The sequence below is a fragment of the Anomaloglossus baeobatrachus genome, chromosome 4, assembly GCF_048569485.1.
Source record: "Anomaloglossus baeobatrachus isolate aAnoBae1 chromosome 4, aAnoBae1.hap1, whole genome shotgun sequence".
NCBI classification, from domain to species: Eukaryota; Metazoa; Chordata; class Amphibia; order Anura; family Aromobatidae; genus Anomaloglossus; species Anomaloglossus baeobatrachus.
The window spans coordinates 321,225,583-321,245,504 of NC_134356.1; the positions used below are offsets into that span (position 1 = coordinate 321,225,583).

General features: G+C 40.5%; 1 protein-coding gene across 1 annotated transcript in view; it reads right to left on the reverse strand.

The window, feature by feature from the left end:
• Nucleotides 1-353: 353 nt before the first annotated feature.
• TMEM168 (transmembrane protein 168) overlaps nucleotides 354-19,922 on the reverse strand; it is a 38,548-nt gene continuing 18,979 nt past the window's right edge. The window contains exons 3-5 of the mRNA XM_075345011.1: nucleotides 16,063-16,205; nucleotides 13,352-13,626; nucleotides 354-7,071 (exon numbers count right to left, since the gene is read on the reverse strand). Coding sequence (XP_075201126.1) covers nucleotides 6,524-7,071; nucleotides 13,352-13,626; nucleotides 16,063-16,205 — 966 coding nt within the window. The 3' untranslated portion in view covers nucleotides 354-6,523. The remainder of the gene's footprint in view (nucleotides 7,072-13,351; nucleotides 13,627-16,062; nucleotides 16,206-19,922) is intronic.

A 19,922-nucleotide genomic window follows, 5' to 3' on the forward strand; every position in this document is an offset into this window, starting at 1 on the left:
GCCATACCCCTAACACTGAATAGCAGCTCTCTCTCACTATACAATGTACATAGGAAGCTATGGTTTGGGTGGGGTTATACTGTACATAGCTTGACAACTGATCTCTGCATCAAAGAAAACTGCTGCACCCAGGAAACTAAGTAAAACATCTCTGGAATTAGGGCCACTGTCCCCACCTCATGCTGCTGTCAGATTACATAGAAGAAAATCTGCTGACAGATTCCCTTTAATCCGAGCTCTTATGATGATCACATTGGGCACAGCTCCTACTGTTACAGTAAGTCCATAGGAGGGAACAACTTTTGAAATAGAATGTACGAATTCAAAAATAAAATCTAAAAAGTAAAACAAACTATTTTTAAAGAACAATTTATTCACAGATGTGCAGACAAGGCTTTTTTTTGTTTTTTTTTTAAATCAAATAATTGAATAGTTTAATCCAAATTAAATGTATATCAACATGAGGTTATGTATGTATATAAAAATCTGCAAACAAAAAAGCAGCCACCAATGTGTTACTTACACTGGAGTAATAGAAAAGAAATTGCATTTACAATTACATTTTAAAACATTTCAGTTCATTGCATAGATTTGATACAAATATGGTGTAAATAAGGTATACAAAAAGTAAGCCAAGAAAATCTGTATATTCCAATACTGAGTTTCCTGAGATCATTCTGGTGCATTTCAAGCTCTCATCTGGCATCAGCACAGGGATTACTCAAAGTAATTCTTAACGTAAAACACTCACAGAAATGCTTTTACTAGTAACGTGTAACACAAACAGGACAAGCGTACAAATGGAGAATCATTTAGATTTCTTTTGTTTGAGAAAACACCTCAGCCAGTCAACATATCTACTAAGGAGGAAAATTATGCAATATGACCTATATTACATTTCTCACACTTCTGTGTACTTGAAAATGTAGCAAAATCACTATATATAAGTGGTTATACATAAAAGTTTAGACCCGCCATGATGCACTTGGTTTGAACAGTCATGCCGGTAGAGTACCTTTAACACTAGAATTACAGAGGTAGTCATTTTGACTACTTTGCACCATGTATTTCTATATAGGTGTCACGAGTCCAGTAGTTCTAGTGTTAAAGGTAAGTGGTCACCTCCAAAACCACATACGTGCCGCAGATTCATCACACTATAGCGAGCGGTGACTGTAAGCGCACTTTGAATCACCCCATCACTGTAAGTGAGTGGCTGCATGGAGGATATGACTTTCTTTTCTCCCTGTAGCTGCAGCTCCAGTTTGCATGCCAGACAGGATTTAAAAAAAATATTTACCTGCAGATAGCCACAATTTCTGCAAGTAAATTGAATTTTTGGAGGTGACATTCCTTCTAGGCTTGCTGCAGACGACTATTTTTTTTCTCACCCAAGGAAATCAGATCAATCATGCTAATCCCACTCTTAAGAGAGTGCAGTTTCAATTTTTTTTCCATGGAAGCATCGACTTGCATGACTGAGCTTGATCCGATTTACGTAGGCAACTCATGCACGCAGTGATTTTTTCAACGGGTCTGTGCAGGGCCCTAAAGAATAACATTTGTCCAAGTGCGATGCGATGTTTGGTGGGATAGCACTCAAGCCAAAAATACAGTAGTCTGCGCCTAGCCTTAAAGTGAATGATCCAGCAATGAACACACTTGTGGCAGATATATCACTATGGCCTTAAATTTAATCAAATAAGAGTTGGAATATATGGGTCAAAGTTATCGCATTGGCTAGATTATATATTTAGTTTATTGTTTGTACTTTAGTCATATTTTCATTTTCTGGTTGACTTCACCCACTAAGGCTATGTGCGCACGTTGCGTAGTGTCCATGCTGAAAAATCTGCAGCGATTTGGCAGTGCATGTGCGCTTCAAATCGCTGCAGAAACACTGAGTAATGGATGCAGTGTTTCAGCCGAATAGATGCAGATTTCATGCGCTCGGGATGCTGCCTCTTCCATAGACCGAGTGGGAGCAGCATCCATAGCGCACCAAATAAGTGACATGTTACTTTTTTGAGCGCAGCAATTTGGATCAAAATTTCAGTATGCAAATCGCTGTGCTCTCAAACGCAACAGGCGGATGGATTATGCACAATCTTCATAGATTGTGCTGGGGACGCAGGAGGCATGCATTTACGTTGCAGTGCAATACGCAGCGTAAACACAATGAAATTGCACAACGTGCGCACATAGCCTAAGTCAGAAATTTTGGTACAAAAAAGGAGGTGTTTCATATTATGTCCCTACCATTTCCTTTTAAATGACTCCCCCCTAGTTGGACAATGGCAAAGTTAATAAACATTTAATAAAACCATTAAAAATGTGTAAGTCTTTTGGTTCTGTTTGAATAGTAAATCTGTGCCAGTGGTTTTTACTTTAACCAGGTCCAGAACTCTAAAATTATTAATTTACTGTTAATGTCCCATTCCTTAAAATTTCACTATCCATTAGCTATGTAATGTATACACAGTACAGTGGAACCTTGGTTTACGAGTAACTTGGTGTGCGTGTATTTCGCTATATGAGTAAAGCTTGCTGTAAATTTGTAACTCAGTTTACGAGCAAGCTTTCCTGTACGAGCAAATACTCACCGCACACACTTCCGGTTCCGTACTTTCACTGCGCTCTGACCCGCTCTTGCAGTCCGCACAATCACAACATGCACAAACACACATATTATGCTCACCTTACCTTCTGTTCCCTCGCCGGCATCCTGGTTCTTGTAGTTCGCCGCTACAGGGGGTGTATCGGGTAACCATCGCGATGATGGAGGAATTTCCGCTGTCAGCCGCTACTCAAAAGCAGTGCGCTGGCCAATCAGAGGCAAGCGGCTCATGCCTTTGACGTCAGCGCTCTGGCAGCGGAAGGCCGGTCTTGGTCGCGATGGTTTCCAGATATACATCCTGTACTTAAGGACTACAAGAACCAAGAGGCCGGCGAGGGACGGAAGGTAAGGTGAGCATAATCTGTGTTTGTGTGTGTTTGTGCGTGTGTGGAATGGCAGAATAGGGGACTAGGATGGGACATTGAACAAGTTGTGGGACGAATTGTCTGCATTCCAATGATTTCCTATGGGAAATCTTGCTTTGCTAGATGAGTAACTTGGTTTACAAGCACACTCTGAACGGAGTGTTCTCGTAAACCAAGGTTCCACTGTACATGCATTAAAGTACTTCCTGGTTGCTATCTTCTGCAGCTTCCAGCGCTGCTCTGGTTCTCTGCTGCATCATGTGACTGTAGCTCCGAGTGGCTGGCTTACAATGTGGACCCTCTGTTAATGTAAGTTTATGAGAGCCTCTTTCGGGGTCTCATATACTTACATTGAGAAACTAAATTCTAGTCACTCAGAAAACTGTAATGAGCTGGCTAGTCACAGCTGAGGTCACATTAAACAGAAGAGTACTGTAGCATTGCAAAAAACAGCATAAGAATTTTAATTATGCATTGTACATACACTACTAATATCAAATGGATAGTGACGTGAAAAGAAAACACTGGGGTGATACTTAAGTTATGACTTGTCACCAGTTTACTATTAAACTGGCCACATCACACAAAACAGAGTCTGATCTTATCTCTTTCTTTTTTCCCCCTCTATGACACCTCCTGCTTATGATTGGCCAGCATCATGCTGTGGAAAAGGTAAACAGACCCAGAGATGAATCTCTGATTATGCCCCCTTTGGAATCTCACGTTTACAAGCTTATATCTCTGCAATGCAGAAGAGACATTAAAAAAATAAAAACCATGTTCCATGATGTGGCAGGTTTCCCAATATAAACTAAAGACACTACCTTTATCTCTCTCAATTGCCATCCAGCAATCTGTATATAAGCCCCCAACTCACCCTAGATATCCAAACAATACAATTTTATTATTCTCCTGAGCCGTATGCTAATTGGAATGGCCCAGTCTAATGGGTATTTCTCATCTTTGCTCGGTGCCTTCTCTTTTCCCACACTCCCATTCACTTGGTTTGATTAATAGGGATGATGCGTCCTATGTCATCCACACAGAGGTATAAATCTCACAGGGGCACTTTATTCTGCTACCCCTGGCACTTGAGCATTACAGGACTTTACTCTGCCCCTAATATGGCCTGCGCAGCTGCAAGATCTGCAGTGCTGAGTGGAAAATGTAAGACGTCATTCCCATAAATCAAGGTAGGAGTACATAATTGCGGGATTGAGGAGGCCCTGGGCAAGACCAACAATGACCATCAACAATTAGCATACAGTACAGGAGAACTATAAAAGGTATTTTTTTAGATATGTAGGGATGAGTGGGGTCTTATATGCAGTTTGCTGGACTGCAGTACAAGAGAAGTTAAAGGTAATGGCTTTAGTTTAAAATGGGAAAACATGCTGAAAAGAGGCCCTTTCACCAGTTTTAGCATGTGAAAGGAAACCCAAGTCATTCAGTTTCATTGCTTAAGCAGAGTGAAAAATAGGATTCTAACTACCTGCATCCATGAAAGGGAACTTGAAAAACCTACTGCATACTGTGTTATTATTGAGCTCAATCCATAGACAGCAGGCAGCCAGCCCCTAAGCCCCCTTCAGAGATAAAGTATCAGTTACAAGATGGCCATTAATTTTAAAGCTTTTTTGGGGGGCATTGTTAAAAAGAGGTATCAAACCACTTTTAAGGCTTAGCTATGGCACATTCCAATATTCAATCACAAGCTTCTTATACGTGAGCCTCAATAGGTTTAGCAGAAAATTGAATTTGCAAAAAGTCCACAATCTCCAATACGGAATAAACAGCAGAATAAACACTCCCTTCTCTGGGCTGAGGTTAGAAAATATAATTATAGGAATATACCTAGTGCTATACTGCATAAATAATACTAATCATGTATCATGTGTTACTAGGCAGGTCATGTATTAATGTAGAATGGTCCTGGGCTGCTTTTGAGCTGACCGTGTGAATGCACTGAAGAGCTGCTCTTTGTCTCTCTTAACCGCTACTTTATGGTTGGTGACATAGTGGATGCAAGATCTCCAAGGGTCAAGATACCAAAACCCACACCAAACCAAAAAGAATGGGGGCCAAAATTTCACTGTATAAAAAAAAGTTATTGTGAGCATGTGGTACAACTAGACTGTGAATGGAGCTATGGTCGCACATGCTCAGTACTACTTTTTTCACACAAGGGACTTTGGGAGTTTTGAAATCGTGTCAGGTGGTAGTCTTATACATTACAGATCACACAAATATCACTTCTCTTATGGATAGGAGATACGATATATGCTGTGTACATGACAACCCCAATAATTAAATTAATTAAAATAGATTATGCCTGTATCCGATGACAACATAGTGCAAGTATGTATTCAATGGCAAAATTCATCATGAAAATACTTTTCACGTAAAAAAATGAAAGTTAGCAGTACCATGTATACATGTATGTAAGACCGTTCAATACCATTCATTTCCATTTACTAAACCGATACAATAAATATAAGACAAAATGCTATTTTTCCATTTAATAAAAAAAACTTTTCAGTCATTCATTGGCTGTAACTGTTTCTTCCTTTTGTGCGTCACAAAAATGACTACAGGAAGAGTTTTAAACAATCTGAATAAATGTTATATTTTACAAAGAGGGGGCAGATGGAAAACCGTAACATATCTGCAGTAGGATACTAGATTTGGGTGTATTCTACAAGTCACTGGGCTAGATCGCTGGGTTTACATCAGCCGACCGGTGGCATTAAACTACATGTGGGCCGGTCTGTGGTTGTTCGATAACCCGTTTAGACAGGCAGACTGCATACTAATATGAGCACAGGATAAAGTGTAATAGATCATTTGGTACATAGACTGCCATTGTTCTACACAGTCACTTTTTACAAAGCAAAAGTGCTTTGTGGGACAAGGTGCAAAAAGTATGTAAACACATAAATTAGAGGCATGAGATACATTTTTTGGGGCTCAAATTGTGCAATAAATCTGGTTCTTTTATCTTAATAAATTTTCCCCAAGATCTAACTCAAGGACCCCAAGTCTTAGGAATAACTGCAGACTACGAGTAAAGAACCTGGTAGAATGGAGACTGAATGCTTTGTTATGTGGAATAGATATTTTTCTATATACAGATCAAGGTTGAACATACAATCTAAATGGATCCACATTCAATAGAAATTGTCTTCAATCTGCGGTACAACACAACAGATACAGGTCAACACCTTTCAGTATCATTCCGAGCATTTGATAAAATAAAACCTGAGCCCATGCAGCCACAATGTACACTGTGTACATGTCTGAAAACGCACTCACACGGATATACAATACACACATATCTCAGAAACAAAGGTTCAGTTTGTAAAAAATCTGCATTGAGTAGATACATGGATCTGTATAGACAGATTTAACAAAGCAGTGCACTGCTGAAACAGCAAAGGTGAAAAAATATCTCTCCATATGGACTTGTATATCTAAATAGATGTATTTACATATATGTAAATATATTTATAACAATAATACATTATTGTATTCTGGAGGGTAGTTAGGACCTGACCAGTTTGAAGCCTTGGCCTGTGTCAAGCACTGCTGGTAGAAACCAATTCATTTTTAATCTCTTTAAACACTTAAAGCAAGATTTACACACCCAGAAAATATTGAGTGCTCCGCACCAGTTAGCCAGGTGGACAAGCGGGTAAGTGACACGAGGAAAGTAAATCATCCAGTGCTTAGTCACATCATTGCCAGTCGGTAAATGCAGAGTGTAGTCACTCCAGTGCTTGGACACCCCATATAATGCTTTAACAGTCCGTCCCTTCTCCGACCAGCTAATGTTGTGGTCAGGGTTACAGTTGTACTCCACCCATTCTTTAGTAAAATCACCCAGTTGTGGGGGATCAGCCTCTTCAAGGTCTACAACTTTTGCCATTTCTGCTCCTTGAACGGCAATAAATTGATCATTGACTTTTCGAACCTCCTTCGCCCAAGGTTGTGAGCTTTCTGTATCCAATACAATGATAAGGCGGGAGCAGTAGGTGCTGTTCTTCTCTCTCCACCATTCCAAAAGCGTCTCAAAGCGTAAAGTCTCCCCACCTGTAAATGTATTACAAAATACAGGAATTACTGCACAGGCTGTGACACTTTTAAGATTTACCTTAAAGGGTACCTTTGGGATCCAGATTCTAAATGGAAGAACAAGCAGAGCATATTAGCGGTGTATAATTGGGATCAAGAATATGTGTCTGTCGCAGTCATCAGTGAAAGGAGAATGTTATAATCACTCTGCACCCTGCTTCCTTCCAGCTCTGAGCACTCATGCCCACTGTACAGTTGATTGATGTCCAACTTGACCAGTGGTTGTGCTGACATGGATGACAATCAACTGAACAGTGGGCATCAGTGAAAGATAGTGTGACTGGTCAGTGCTGAGTCCTGCCCAGAGTCTGCTTTGATTTTACATACATAGGGAGTCTGGACCTGAAAGATTCCGTCTAAAGCCAGCCAAGAAATCTTCCAAATATTCAATGTGAATATTACTGTTCTATTCATTCATTTAACATTGTCAGGTTTCATTGCAGTTTCAGGCCAGGTTAATACTGTGTTTATTTGGTAGAAGACTGTTTGAGAACGTATAGACTACTTTTATTGGGCAATATTGCCATAGGATTTTAATGGTAACCTGTCAGCTCTTCCAAAACCACCACCACAACTTTATATACCCATTGCTGCATTACAACAAACTCTTTCATGTGACATACAGATATTTTGTTGATTGACCCAGACTAGTTCGGTCTTGGACCTTGTAAGCATGCTCCCAATGAGTGTTATTGTTATCCAGCACAGGTGCGAGCTCACCATCATATCCCACAAATCTCCCACATGCCTTCATGGTCATGTGTAATGAACCCAGCCTACAGCTTCATCGGCACCCTGTACATGTCCAGGGAGACAGAACAGTGCAAGCATGCACAAAATTTGCAGGGACCTGGACTACTCTGGGGGAATCGACATCCATTTGACTAATCCTGCCTAAATATCATGGCGTAACCCTATATCTGTATTTTCCAGATATATAAATAACAATATGGAACAAGAAAGAGTGTAGGAAAAGGCTACTATAAAGTCATGGGTGCAGTTTAGGAATAGAGATGAGTGATCCAAGGTTTGGTTTTCGAACCAAACACCAACTTAAAAAAACAGAGCTAGGGTTCGGAGTTCGAATGCTTTATGTGCGAATATAACTCACGCGAGCAACGCTGTGCTCAGGTATGCTTGGTGATAAGCCCTATTTGAGCGTCTTGCAATGTTTGAAAGGGGCTCACTGTGTAACAACAGTGTGATTAGACATAGTGTGTAACCAAAAAAAAAGTGAAAAAAACCCACCCACCCTCCCCCAGAAGTTATCTGCTGGCTGTATGTGGGCGGAGACTCAAACTACCAGTCAGTGATTCCAAACCTCATCGGGCCAAGTTCGTGGAGGTTCGGTTCATTTGCTGCCAGTAAACCGAACCTCCAAAGGTTTGCTTATCTCTATTTAGGAGTAGGGGAGGTGACAGATGCCCTTTAAACTTTACGTTATAAGTCAGCAGCCTATTTGCTATCAGCACCAGATGTAATTCCTGTTTAAACAGTTGCTAGTAATTACAGTTATTCCATTTTAGGCTTAAAACCCTATGATTCAATAGAAGTAAGGGAATCAGGTGTTGTGGTCACTAAAATATTACAGCAATGTGTTTGCTGGTTATTTAAAAAAAACAAAAACAAAACGATAAAAGGCAGATTGAGAAAATCTTGATACAATACCCTGGAACAAGTCAAGATGAACTTTAACCCCTTCGTGCCAGAGCCAATTTTGACCTTAACAACAAGGCCAAATTTTTTAAATCTGACCAGTCACTTTAAGTGGTAATAACTCAGGAACGCTTCACAAATCCCAGTGATTGTGAGAATTTTTATTGTCACATTGTACTTTTTTTTAGTCGTAAATTTAGCGCGATATTTTTTGTGAAAATATTAATTGAAATACTATGTCCCAAGAATGACAAAAGTATTTTAGGAGTGATACCTTTATAGGCTAACCAGAAAATTTATATTAGCAAGCTTTCAAAGCACAGAGTGCTCTCTCTGTGCTCTGAAAGCTTGCTAATATAATTTTTCTCGTTAGCCTATAAAAGGTATCACTCCTAAAATACTTTTGTCATTCTTGGGACATAGTATTTCAATTGATTTTTCTGGCTAACACGGTACCACAATATTACCCTGTATTGCACATTGTGAAAATATTGGAATTTTGGTGAAAATTTTGCAATTTTCAAACTTTTAATATTTATATCCTAAAACCAGTTAGTCCTGCTGTACAAAATAATGAATAAATAACATTTCACATACGTAATTTTATTTTGTTAGGATAGTAAATGGATTAAACGTTAGGCAGCAATTTTAAATTTAAGAAATTTACAAAACTGGTTTTTTTTAGGGACTTTTTAGATATGAAAGGACTTTGAGGTCCTATATATTGGAAACTCCCCAAAAGTGATACTATTTTAAAAACGGCAGCCCTCAGATACTTCAAAACTACGGTCAGGATTTTTTTTTGTTAACACTTCAAGTACTACACAGGAATTAAAGAAAAATTGAATGAAAAAATAATAATTTTGCCTCTAAAATGTTGATTTAGCCCTTATTTCTTCACTTTTACAAGTAATAGAACAGAAAAATGGACCCCACAATTTGTTACCCAGTTTCTCCTGAACGCGCAGTTACCCCATGAGTGGTCAGAAACCTCTGTTTGGACAAACTGCTAAGCTCGAATCAGAAGAAGAACTATTTGAATTTCGAAACATAAATTTGGCTAAAATAGAATGCGGGCACCATGTATCATTGCCAGGCTCCTAAAGTGCCTAAACAGCAGAAACCTCCCACAAGTGACCCCATTTTTAAACTAGACCCACCAAGAAATTCATCTGGAGGTGTGCTCAGTATTTCTTGTGTTCTACGCTAAGCACTTACGTCAGGATTTCAGTGTAGTCCCCCAAAAATGTGATTCACACAAAACCCCAATTGGAACCACTCACTATAATAAAGCAGATAAAAACATGTTGGACTCCGTTCGATGTCTGTTTCGATGATATCTATTTTTTTTAGGTGAGCACAGAGCTGTGGTTGTCCACACTAGAGCCCTAAAAAGATGCAAACGATGGGACACCGATGGAACAGAGACCAGACTGCCTCATTATAGTGAGTGGTTCCATCGGGGGTTTTGTCTGAATTGCGGTTTTTGGGATTTACATGGAAACCCCGATGTAAGTGTTCATCAAAATATAAAAAAAAACAACATTACTTAATAAATGCTCGGCCACTCCCTTGCTGTCGCTCTGATACTTCCCAGGAGCTTTGCTTATATTGTTGCAGACATGCCTTTTTACCTAAGTGGTTACTAAAAGAGGATGTTTCAACAGGTGTATCATCTTAAACCTGCAACACCATAGAATAGTAACTGCAGAGCTGAGTATAACGTAGTTGTTTTTTTTAAGTTTGTTATTTCTGGTGTGGAGAGCTTGTAAAAATTAGGCTATTATAATAATCCCAGTGAGGCATTACAAGAGATTTTTCACTTGGGCCATGCAGAGAGAAGTGTAATTACCAACACTTGTTCAGTTTTCATCTCACAGACGTTAGTGTGGAGGAGAGGTAGTACAGCAGATGTGAGCTTTACCTCATTATAAACATATCTGCAGCTCTCCTCTCATAGTGTTGTTTGCTCAGCTTTTCCTCCCACCCCTCATAATACCATCAACTATGCTGTGGTGCTCCTTCCCCCCACAGTGACATCTTGAAATGAAAGAGGAGAAAGTGTTAGTAAATCGCCCTCATGTCTGCTCTGGCATTTCTAAACAACACAGCTCTGCAGTGAGGAGAAAAGACTGTCTGTCTGTCATTACATATCTCACACAGGATGATTTGTTCTCCTCATTACAGAGGTTGCAATGGGCAGTACAACAAAGCTGAGTTTTGTCTTGTTAGAAACAATTCTAGCAGCTCTTCCCTCACAGTGCTGTCAGGTCTGTTGTACATCCTCTCCACCTACACTGACTGCCGTGAGATGAAAGCTGAAGAAGTGTTAAGCGGGCTTTACACACTGCGATATCGGTCCCGATATAGCTAGTGTGGGTACCCGCCCGCATCTGTTGCGTGACACGGACAAATCGCTGCCCGTGCCGCACAACATCGCCCAGACCCGTCACACTACTTACCTGCCCGGCGACGTCGCTGTGACCGGCGAACCGCCTCCTTTCTAAGGGGGCGGTCCATGCGGCGTCACAGCGACATCACTGAGCGGCTGCCCAATAGAAGCGGAGGGGCGGAGATGAGCGGGGCGTAACATCCCGCCCACCTCCTTCCTTCCGCATTGTGGCCGGGAGGCAGGTAAGGAGAGCTTCCTCGTTCCTGTGGTGTCACACGGAGCGATGTGTTCTGCCGCAGGAACGAGGAACAACCTCGTTACTGCTGCAGTAACGATATTCGAGGATGGACCCCCATGTCACCGATGAGCGATTTTGCACGTTTTTGCAACGATGCAAAATCGCTCATCGGTGTCACACGCAACGGCATCGCTAATGCGGCCGGATGTGCGTCACCAATTCCGTGACCCCAACGAGTTCGCATTAGCGATGTCGCAGCGTGTAAAGCCCCCTTTAGTAACCAAACGGATCTCTGCTTCCGACACTTTGTAGTCACATTCTGCTCTGCAGTGAGGTCTGTAGGGAGGGCAGACTGTTATTATATAAGCCACTAATAGGAAGATAAAAAGGAAATGCTGTTCTACAACATGGGACAGAACTAGAAAACAAAAGGAGTGTATAGTTTTGTTCAGTCGCCACCGTATAGAAGTACATAGAGAGAAATCTCAAAATCTAATCAATAACGAGCAACTGAACAAATAGAGAAAAACAGTGCAAATCCAGCCACCTTGTGGCAAACACTGAAACACAGCCCTATAGTCTTGGGCAATTGATCAGTGTTGGCCACTAGGTAGCCGTTTTCCATTTCTAACTTTCAACTTGTTGGACTTGCATGTGTTTCTCTATTTGTTCAGATGGCCCTTATTGATTGGATTTTGAGATGGACTTGTAACACTTTAGTGCTTTTCATCGAAATGAAGATCAGTAAAAACATACATGGACATTATATTGGACTGATAAAGAGAGACGGTAAGCTTGCTTACATCTGATTTGTCCTGTTCTACCCTATGCAGTGGTCAGTGAAAAAACTATACACACCTTTTGATTGGGAATTCTGTTCCATGTTGTAGTACAGCATTTTCTTTTTCTCTCCTCATCTATGTTTTACGATATTGGATTACAGGACTTGCCCCTTACACACTAAAAAAAGTCTGTTGTAAGCTTTTGTGGGGGAGTGTTCTTTTTTCCACTGTGTGCTGCTTCCTATTTATTGGTCAACATCATGCAGGTGAAGAAGTACACGCCCCCAGAGACGAACCTCTGCTCACATTCATTTAGGCTTATCATAAATTATAACTTAAACTTTACAAGCTAAAATCTCCACAACGAGAAGAAAAGTTAAAAAAATGAAAGCTACGTTTTACTCAGCTTTACAGCCACAATGATGTGTCCATAATAACATGCTCAAACTAGTTACAGGTCCACCATCCTCAGCAGCCTTGTGTTATACATCGCTGAGGCCAGCGATCACTGCCGGGAATTAACCAGAGATTGGTGCGGAATACCAGGGTGTTGGTGTGGCCATGCATTTAATAACCAAGTAATTATGCTTTTTGTAATATCATTCACTCATTTTAGCCTAATTTTGTGGATCCCCGAAAACCTTGTAAACTCTTTCAATGCCAACGAGATATGTAAAAGGACCTTAATGCTTGCTGACAGGCTACAATTTTGAGGGTATATCTTAGAAACTATTATATTTTAGCTTTCAAATCATACCTGGATCAGAGAACCAGGAGAAATGACATTGGACCTTTTCTGCATGTTATCACCCCTATTACCTTCATGGACAAATGTCAAAGATGGAGGCCTTTCTCATTATTACTAAAGTAACAAGAAAAAAAGCCATTGTGCATAAAAGCACTGTCTGAGCCTGTGACATTTGCTGCCTCCGTGACAGATGCTTATTATTACTGATTGATAAATCCTACACCGTAATATGAGCACAATGTTTCTAGTTTTGCAATGAGGCCACTTTTACATGTTCAAATTTTAGGCAAATGGAGTATAAATGTAATTTTATCACTTAGATTTGTCATGTGTGTGAAAAATTGTCCTGTCTGCAAAAGGGTTAAATGCTCATAAATATACATTAAAAAAAAAATTAAAAAATCAGTCTACTTGAAACCTACCTGCTAAAGCCCATTCTCCAGTGCCATGGGAGTGTCCACTATAGTATATTATGTAGGTATCATGCCTGGGCCCATCCGCCGTTCTTAACTCCAGAAAAGACTTCAATTTTGAATGTATGGTGTCTACTGTAAGCCCACTTGTAGAGTAGTCACATCCATAGGTCTCTATCATGTGGGAAGCAAAGAACCTCTGTATAGCATTCAGCATTCCAGTTGACCTCATGTTTAGCTCCTGCACATGTTCTGGTGGGAGTAGCATAGGCTGTCCATTTGGGCTGATTTAACAAGAGAACAAAAGAACAACTTCAATTAGAAGAAAAAAAAATCAAATTATAAAGGTAATAATGTAAAAACAATATGTGCCCAACATGCCTACAAGGTGGCTCAGTGGTTAGTACTAAGGGAAGATTGGATAACTTTAGTGCAGATGAAACCAGAGGTTTACATACACAGTCTAAAAAGACACATCTGCATGTTTTTCTCACTATCTTACATAAAATCAGAATAAACCTTTCCCGTTTTAGGTCAAATACGAACCAAAATTATTTATATTTGCCAAATGCCAGAATAATGGGAGAGAGAATGTTTTAAGGTATTTTTATTACTTTCTACAAAGTCAAAAGTTTACATACATTATATTAGTATTTGGTACCATTGCCCTTAAACTGTATGACTTGGGTGAAACCTTTTGGATATCGTTCCACAAGCTTCTCACAATAGTTGGCAGGAATTTGGGCTCATTCCTCCTGACAGAACTGGTGTAACTGAGCCATGTTAATAGGTCACCTTACTCGCACCTGCCCCTTCAGCTTTTCCCATACATTTTCAAAAAGATTGAGATGAGGCCTTTGTGATGACCTCTCCAAAACATTGACTTTTCTATCCTTAAGCCACTTTGTAACCAGTTTCACATTATGCTTCGGGTCATTGTCCATTTGGAAGACCCATTTCCACACAAGCGTTAAATTCATGGAAGATGTCTTGAGATGTTCTTCAGTATGGACACATAATCTTCTTTCCTCATGATGCCATCTATTTTGTGAAGTGCACCAGTCCCTCCTGCAGCAAAACAACCCAACATGATGCTGCCACCCCCATGTTTCATAGGTGGGATGGTGTTCTTACCCTTCAAAGCTTTTCCCTTTTTCCTCCAAATGTAACGATGGTCATTATGGCCAAACAGTTCAATTTTAGCTTAGTCCGACCACAGGACATGTCTCCAAAAATTAAGGTCTTTCTTCCTATGTGCATTTACAAACATTAATTTATCTTTTTTATGTTACTTTTGGACTAATGGCTTCTAGCTGGCAGAGTGGCCCTTCATCTTATGTTGATACAGTACTCGTTTCACTGTGGGTAATGACACAATCTTACCAGCTTCCGCCAGCATCTTCACAAAGTCTTTTGCTTTTGTTGATATGCACATGTGACACCAAAGCACATTCATCTCTGTACACAGAATCCATCTCCTTCCTGAGCAGTATGATGGCTGAATATTACCATCTTGTTTGTACCTGCATATAATTGTGTGTACAGATGTACAAGGAACCTTCAGGTATCTGGAAATTGCACCCAAGGATGAACCTGACTTGTGAAAGTCCACAATTCTCTTACTGAGATCTTGGATGACTTATTTTGACTTTCCCATGATGCTACACAAAGAAGCAGTGTGTTTAAAGTGTGCATTAAAATATATCTAGAGGTGGGTCTCTAATTAACTCAAATCTTGCCAACAAACCTATCAGAAGCTTCCAAAGACATGACATCATCATATGGGCTGTCCCATATTGTTTAAAGGCATAGTACTCTTAGTGTATGCAAACTTTTGACTTTAGAACCACTAGTAACCCCTTAAAGGAAATTACTCGGATGCCATAATATCAATAAAACAACTTTTATTAAACAATCAATCATAAAACAAATCATGACAATATTCGCTCAGAAACAAGTAGGGCAATGAAAGATAACAAGTACGTCCCTCCTAACAGGGGGAGGGGTTGGTGCAGGCGCACCAGTACTACCGGTACAGGTTCAGGAGATTTAATTAGTGCAAAAGCATATTACCAAAACCATAACCCATTACAGACTATGATTTGCTCTTAAATAGTAATATATCACCACAATATGTGCCAAAGAGAGGTTGATTTTTTCATATGGGGATAAAACACAGTTTGAACCACCCAATTTGCAGGGAAAGAAAACCATACATTATTTTATCAATAGTATAGTATAGTGACATGTCCCAATTGGGAACACACAAAATATTACCCCCGCATCAAATGGCTTTTTTAGCTATAATATACCCCATATAGTAAATCCCTCATTATGGGATGGTTTGGACAGTAAGCCTCCTGATAGCAGAATCTGCATTTCAATCCTACCTGAGCTATATGTGAATACTATGGAGATACAGACCCCCATATGTAGCAACTTTTGACTTTGCAGAAAGTAATAGAAATGTCTTAAAACATTCTCTCTCTCATTATTCTGGCATTTGGCAAATATAAATAATTTTGGTAATCCTAACTGACCTAAAATGGGAAAGGTTTATTCTGATTTCATGTCAGTTAGTGAGAAAAACATGTATATGTGTCTTTTAAATAGTGTATGGAAACCTTTGATTTTAACTGTATATATGTTTTCCATATGTTTGCAAGTGTTACCTTCAACTTTGGAAAAGTAAACGGACAGGTGAAACTCACACAACATACCTGCAAAAATTAGTGGGAATTACAACGGCATAACCGACACATGTTCCTCCCAAACAGCTGCCAAGTTCATGGAATAATCCATGTGCCATAGACTCAAGGGGTAGTACAATCAGAAACATGCTCATGAAGATCCCATTGGAAGGCTACAACATAAGGAAAAAGGGACAATGTAAACAAGAAAACACTAAAGAAAAACATAAATCATCAACAGCGCTCTGCACAGCATTAAGATGCAAACAACTTTGCTTAGAATACTCTAAGGAGAGACATTTACTAAAAGTCCTAAATCGATCTTCTGCATGCTGACCGCTGCATCAGCGGACAGAGAAAAAGCTCTCGTGTGAAATATTTCTTTGTGTGGACAGATTTGGATTTTGTACCTCTTGCCATACTGCAGGGGATTAAAAAGTACCTATCGTTTCGACAAACTTTTCTTATGTCAGATGTTTTAACCTCTTCACAACACATGACGTACTGGGTACGTCATGGATCGTGTCAGGTTAATGCCTGCCTGCTGCCGCCGGCAGCTATTGCTGCACATGTCAGCTGATTTGAACAGCTGACATGTGCAGCTATCAAGCACGAGTGGATTGCTACCCACTCGTGCCTGTTAACCCCTTACAACGCGCTGTGAAAATGTCACAGCGCGATGTAATAGCAGGCTGCAGTAAGCATTCAGTTACCCACTCCATCGGAAGTCACGTGATGTGATCACGTGGATCCAATGGTTGCCATGGTAGCACAGGGTCCTGTGATGACTCCTGTAGCTATCATGAGTCACTTCCTCTTACACCCGGCAGACTGCCGTTTGTAATAAGTGAGCTCATTTTCTGCAGATCTCAGCTGTGTAGCTGTGATCTGGAGAATTGGAAGAGCGATCAGACTGCTGATTGTTATAGTTCCCTAGGTGGACCAGTAAAATACAATAAAAAAAAGTAAAAAAAAACCCTAAAAGTTCAAATCACCCCCATTCGCCCCATTGAAAACTAAAAGGGTTAAAAATATATATATACAGTGCAGACCAAAAGTTTGGACACACCTCATTCAAAGAGTTTTCTATATTTTCATGACTCTGAAAATTGTAGATTCATATTGAAGGCATAAAAACTATGAATTAACACATGTGGAATGAGATACGTAACAAAAAAGTGTGAAACAACTGAAAATATGTCTTATATTCTAGGTTCTTCAAAATAGCCACCTTTTGCTTTCATTACTGCTTTGCATACTCTTGGCATTCTCTTGATGAGCTTCAAGGAGGTAGTCACCGGAAATGGGTTTTACTTCACAGGTGTGCCCTGTCAGGTTTAATAAGTGTGATTTCTTGCCTTATAAATGGGGTTGGGACCATCAGTTGTGCTGTGCAGAAGTCTGGTGGATACACAGCTGATAGTCCTACTGAATAGACTGTTAGAATTTGTATTTTGGCAAGAAAAAAAGCAGCTAAGTAAAGAAAAACGAGTGGCCATCATTACTTTAAGAAATGAAGGTCAGTCAGTCTGAAAAATTGGGAAAACTTTGAAAGTGTCTTAAAGTGCAGTGGCAAAAACCATCAAATGCTACAAAAAAACTGGCTCACATGAGGACCACCCCAGGAAAGGAAGACAAGAGTCACCTCTGCTGCGGAGGATACGTTTATCCGAGTCACCAGCCTCAGAAATCGCAAGTTAACAGCACCTCAGATTAGAGACCAGGTCAATGCCACACAGAGTTCTAGCAAAAGACACATCTCTAGAACAACTGTTAAGAGGAGACTTTGTGCAGCAGGCCTTCATGGTAAAATAGCTGCTAGGAAACCACTGCTCAGGACAGGCAACAAGCAAAAGAGACTTGTTTGGGCTACAGAACACAAGGAATGGACATTAGACCAGTGGAAATCTGTGCTTTGGTCTGACGAGTCCAAATTTGAGCTCTTTGGATCCAACCACCGTGTCTTTGTGCGACGCAGAAAAGGTGAACGGATGGACTCTACATGCCTAGTTCCCACCGTGAAGCATGGAGGAGGAGGTGTGATGGTGTGGGGGTGCTTTGCTGGTGACACTGTTGGGGATTTATTAAAAATTGAAGGCATACTGAACCAGCATGGCTACCACAGCATCTTGCAGCGGTGTGCTATTCCATCCGGTTTGGGGTTAGTTGGACCATCATTTATTTTTCAACAGGACAAGTGGTGGGGTGAGCTGGACCGCAGAGTGAAGGCAAAAGGGCCAACAAGTGCTAAGCATCTCTGGGAACTCCTTCAAGACTTTTGGAAGACCATTTCCGGTGACTACCTCTTGAAGCTCATCAAGAGAATGCCAAGAGTGTGCAAAACAGTAATCAAAGCAAAAGGTGGCTAATTTGAAGAACCTAGAATATAAGACATATTTTCAGTTGTTTCACCCTTTTTTGTTAATTATTTCATCCCACACATGTTAATTCATAGTTTTGATGCCTTTAATGTGAATCTACAATTTTCAGAGTCATGAAAATAAAAAAAAACTCTTTGAATGAGAAGGTGTGTCCAAACATTTGGTCTGTACTAATATATATATATATATATATATATATATATATATATATATATATACACACACACATTATATGTATGTATATATTATATATATATATATATATATATATATATATATATATATATATATATACATATATACACACACACATATACACACACACACACATTTGGTATTGCCGCATTCAGAAACGCCAGATCTATCAAAATATAAAATCAATTAATCCAATCAGTAAACGGTGTAACGCCAAAAAAATTCCAAATGCCAAAATTATGTTTTTTGATCGCTGTGAATTTTGTGCAAAATGCGATAACAGGCGATCAAAACGGCTCTTCTGCACAAAAATGGTACCGTTAAAAACGTCAGTTCCAAGACGCAAAAAATAAGCCATCACTGAGCAATAGATCCCGAAAAATGAGAACGCTACGGATCACTGAAAATGGCGCAAAAATTGCGCCTTTTTTGGACAAACATCTGAATTTTTTTTAACCCCTTAGATAAAAGTAAACCTATACATTTTTGGTGTCTACGAACTAGTACCAACCTGAGGCATCACACCAAAATAACAGTTTTACCATATAGTGTACACTGTGAATAAACTATCCCAAAAACAATCATGCAATCTGACTATTTTTGCACTTGGAATTTTTTTGCCGTTTTCCAGTACACTACCGTATTTTTCGGACTATAAGATGCACCGGACTATAAGACGCACCCTGGTTTTAGAGGAGGAAAATGGGAAAATAAAACTTTAAGCAAAAAATGTGGTCCTGACACACTGTTATAGGGCGAGGATCTGCTGCTGACACTGTTATGGGGGTAATGTCCCCAAATTCTCTACTAAGGTACCCCATCCTGGTAATGATCCTCCTGCCTTGTATATGATCCTGCTATAAACCCCCATCCATCCTGTTCACATACCCCCCCCCCCCATCCAGCCTGTTCACATGCCCCCCCCCCCCCATCCAGCCTGTTCACATGCCCCCCCCCCCATCCAGCCTGTTCACATGCCCCCCCCATCCAGCCTGTTCACATGCCCCCCCCATCCAGCCTGTTCACATGCCCCCCCCATCCAGCCTGTTCACATGCCCCCCCCATCCAGCCTGTTCACATGCCCCCCCATCCAGCCTGTTCACATGCCCCCCCATCCAGCCTGTTCACATGCCCCCCCATCCAGCCTGTTCACATGCCCCCCCATCCAGCCTGTTCACATGCCCCCCCATCCAGCCTGTTCACATGCCCCCCCATCCAGCCTGTTCACATGCCCCCCATCCAGCCTGTTCACATGCCCCCCCATCCAGCCTGTTCACATGCCCCCCCATCCAGCCTGTTCACATGCCCCCCCAT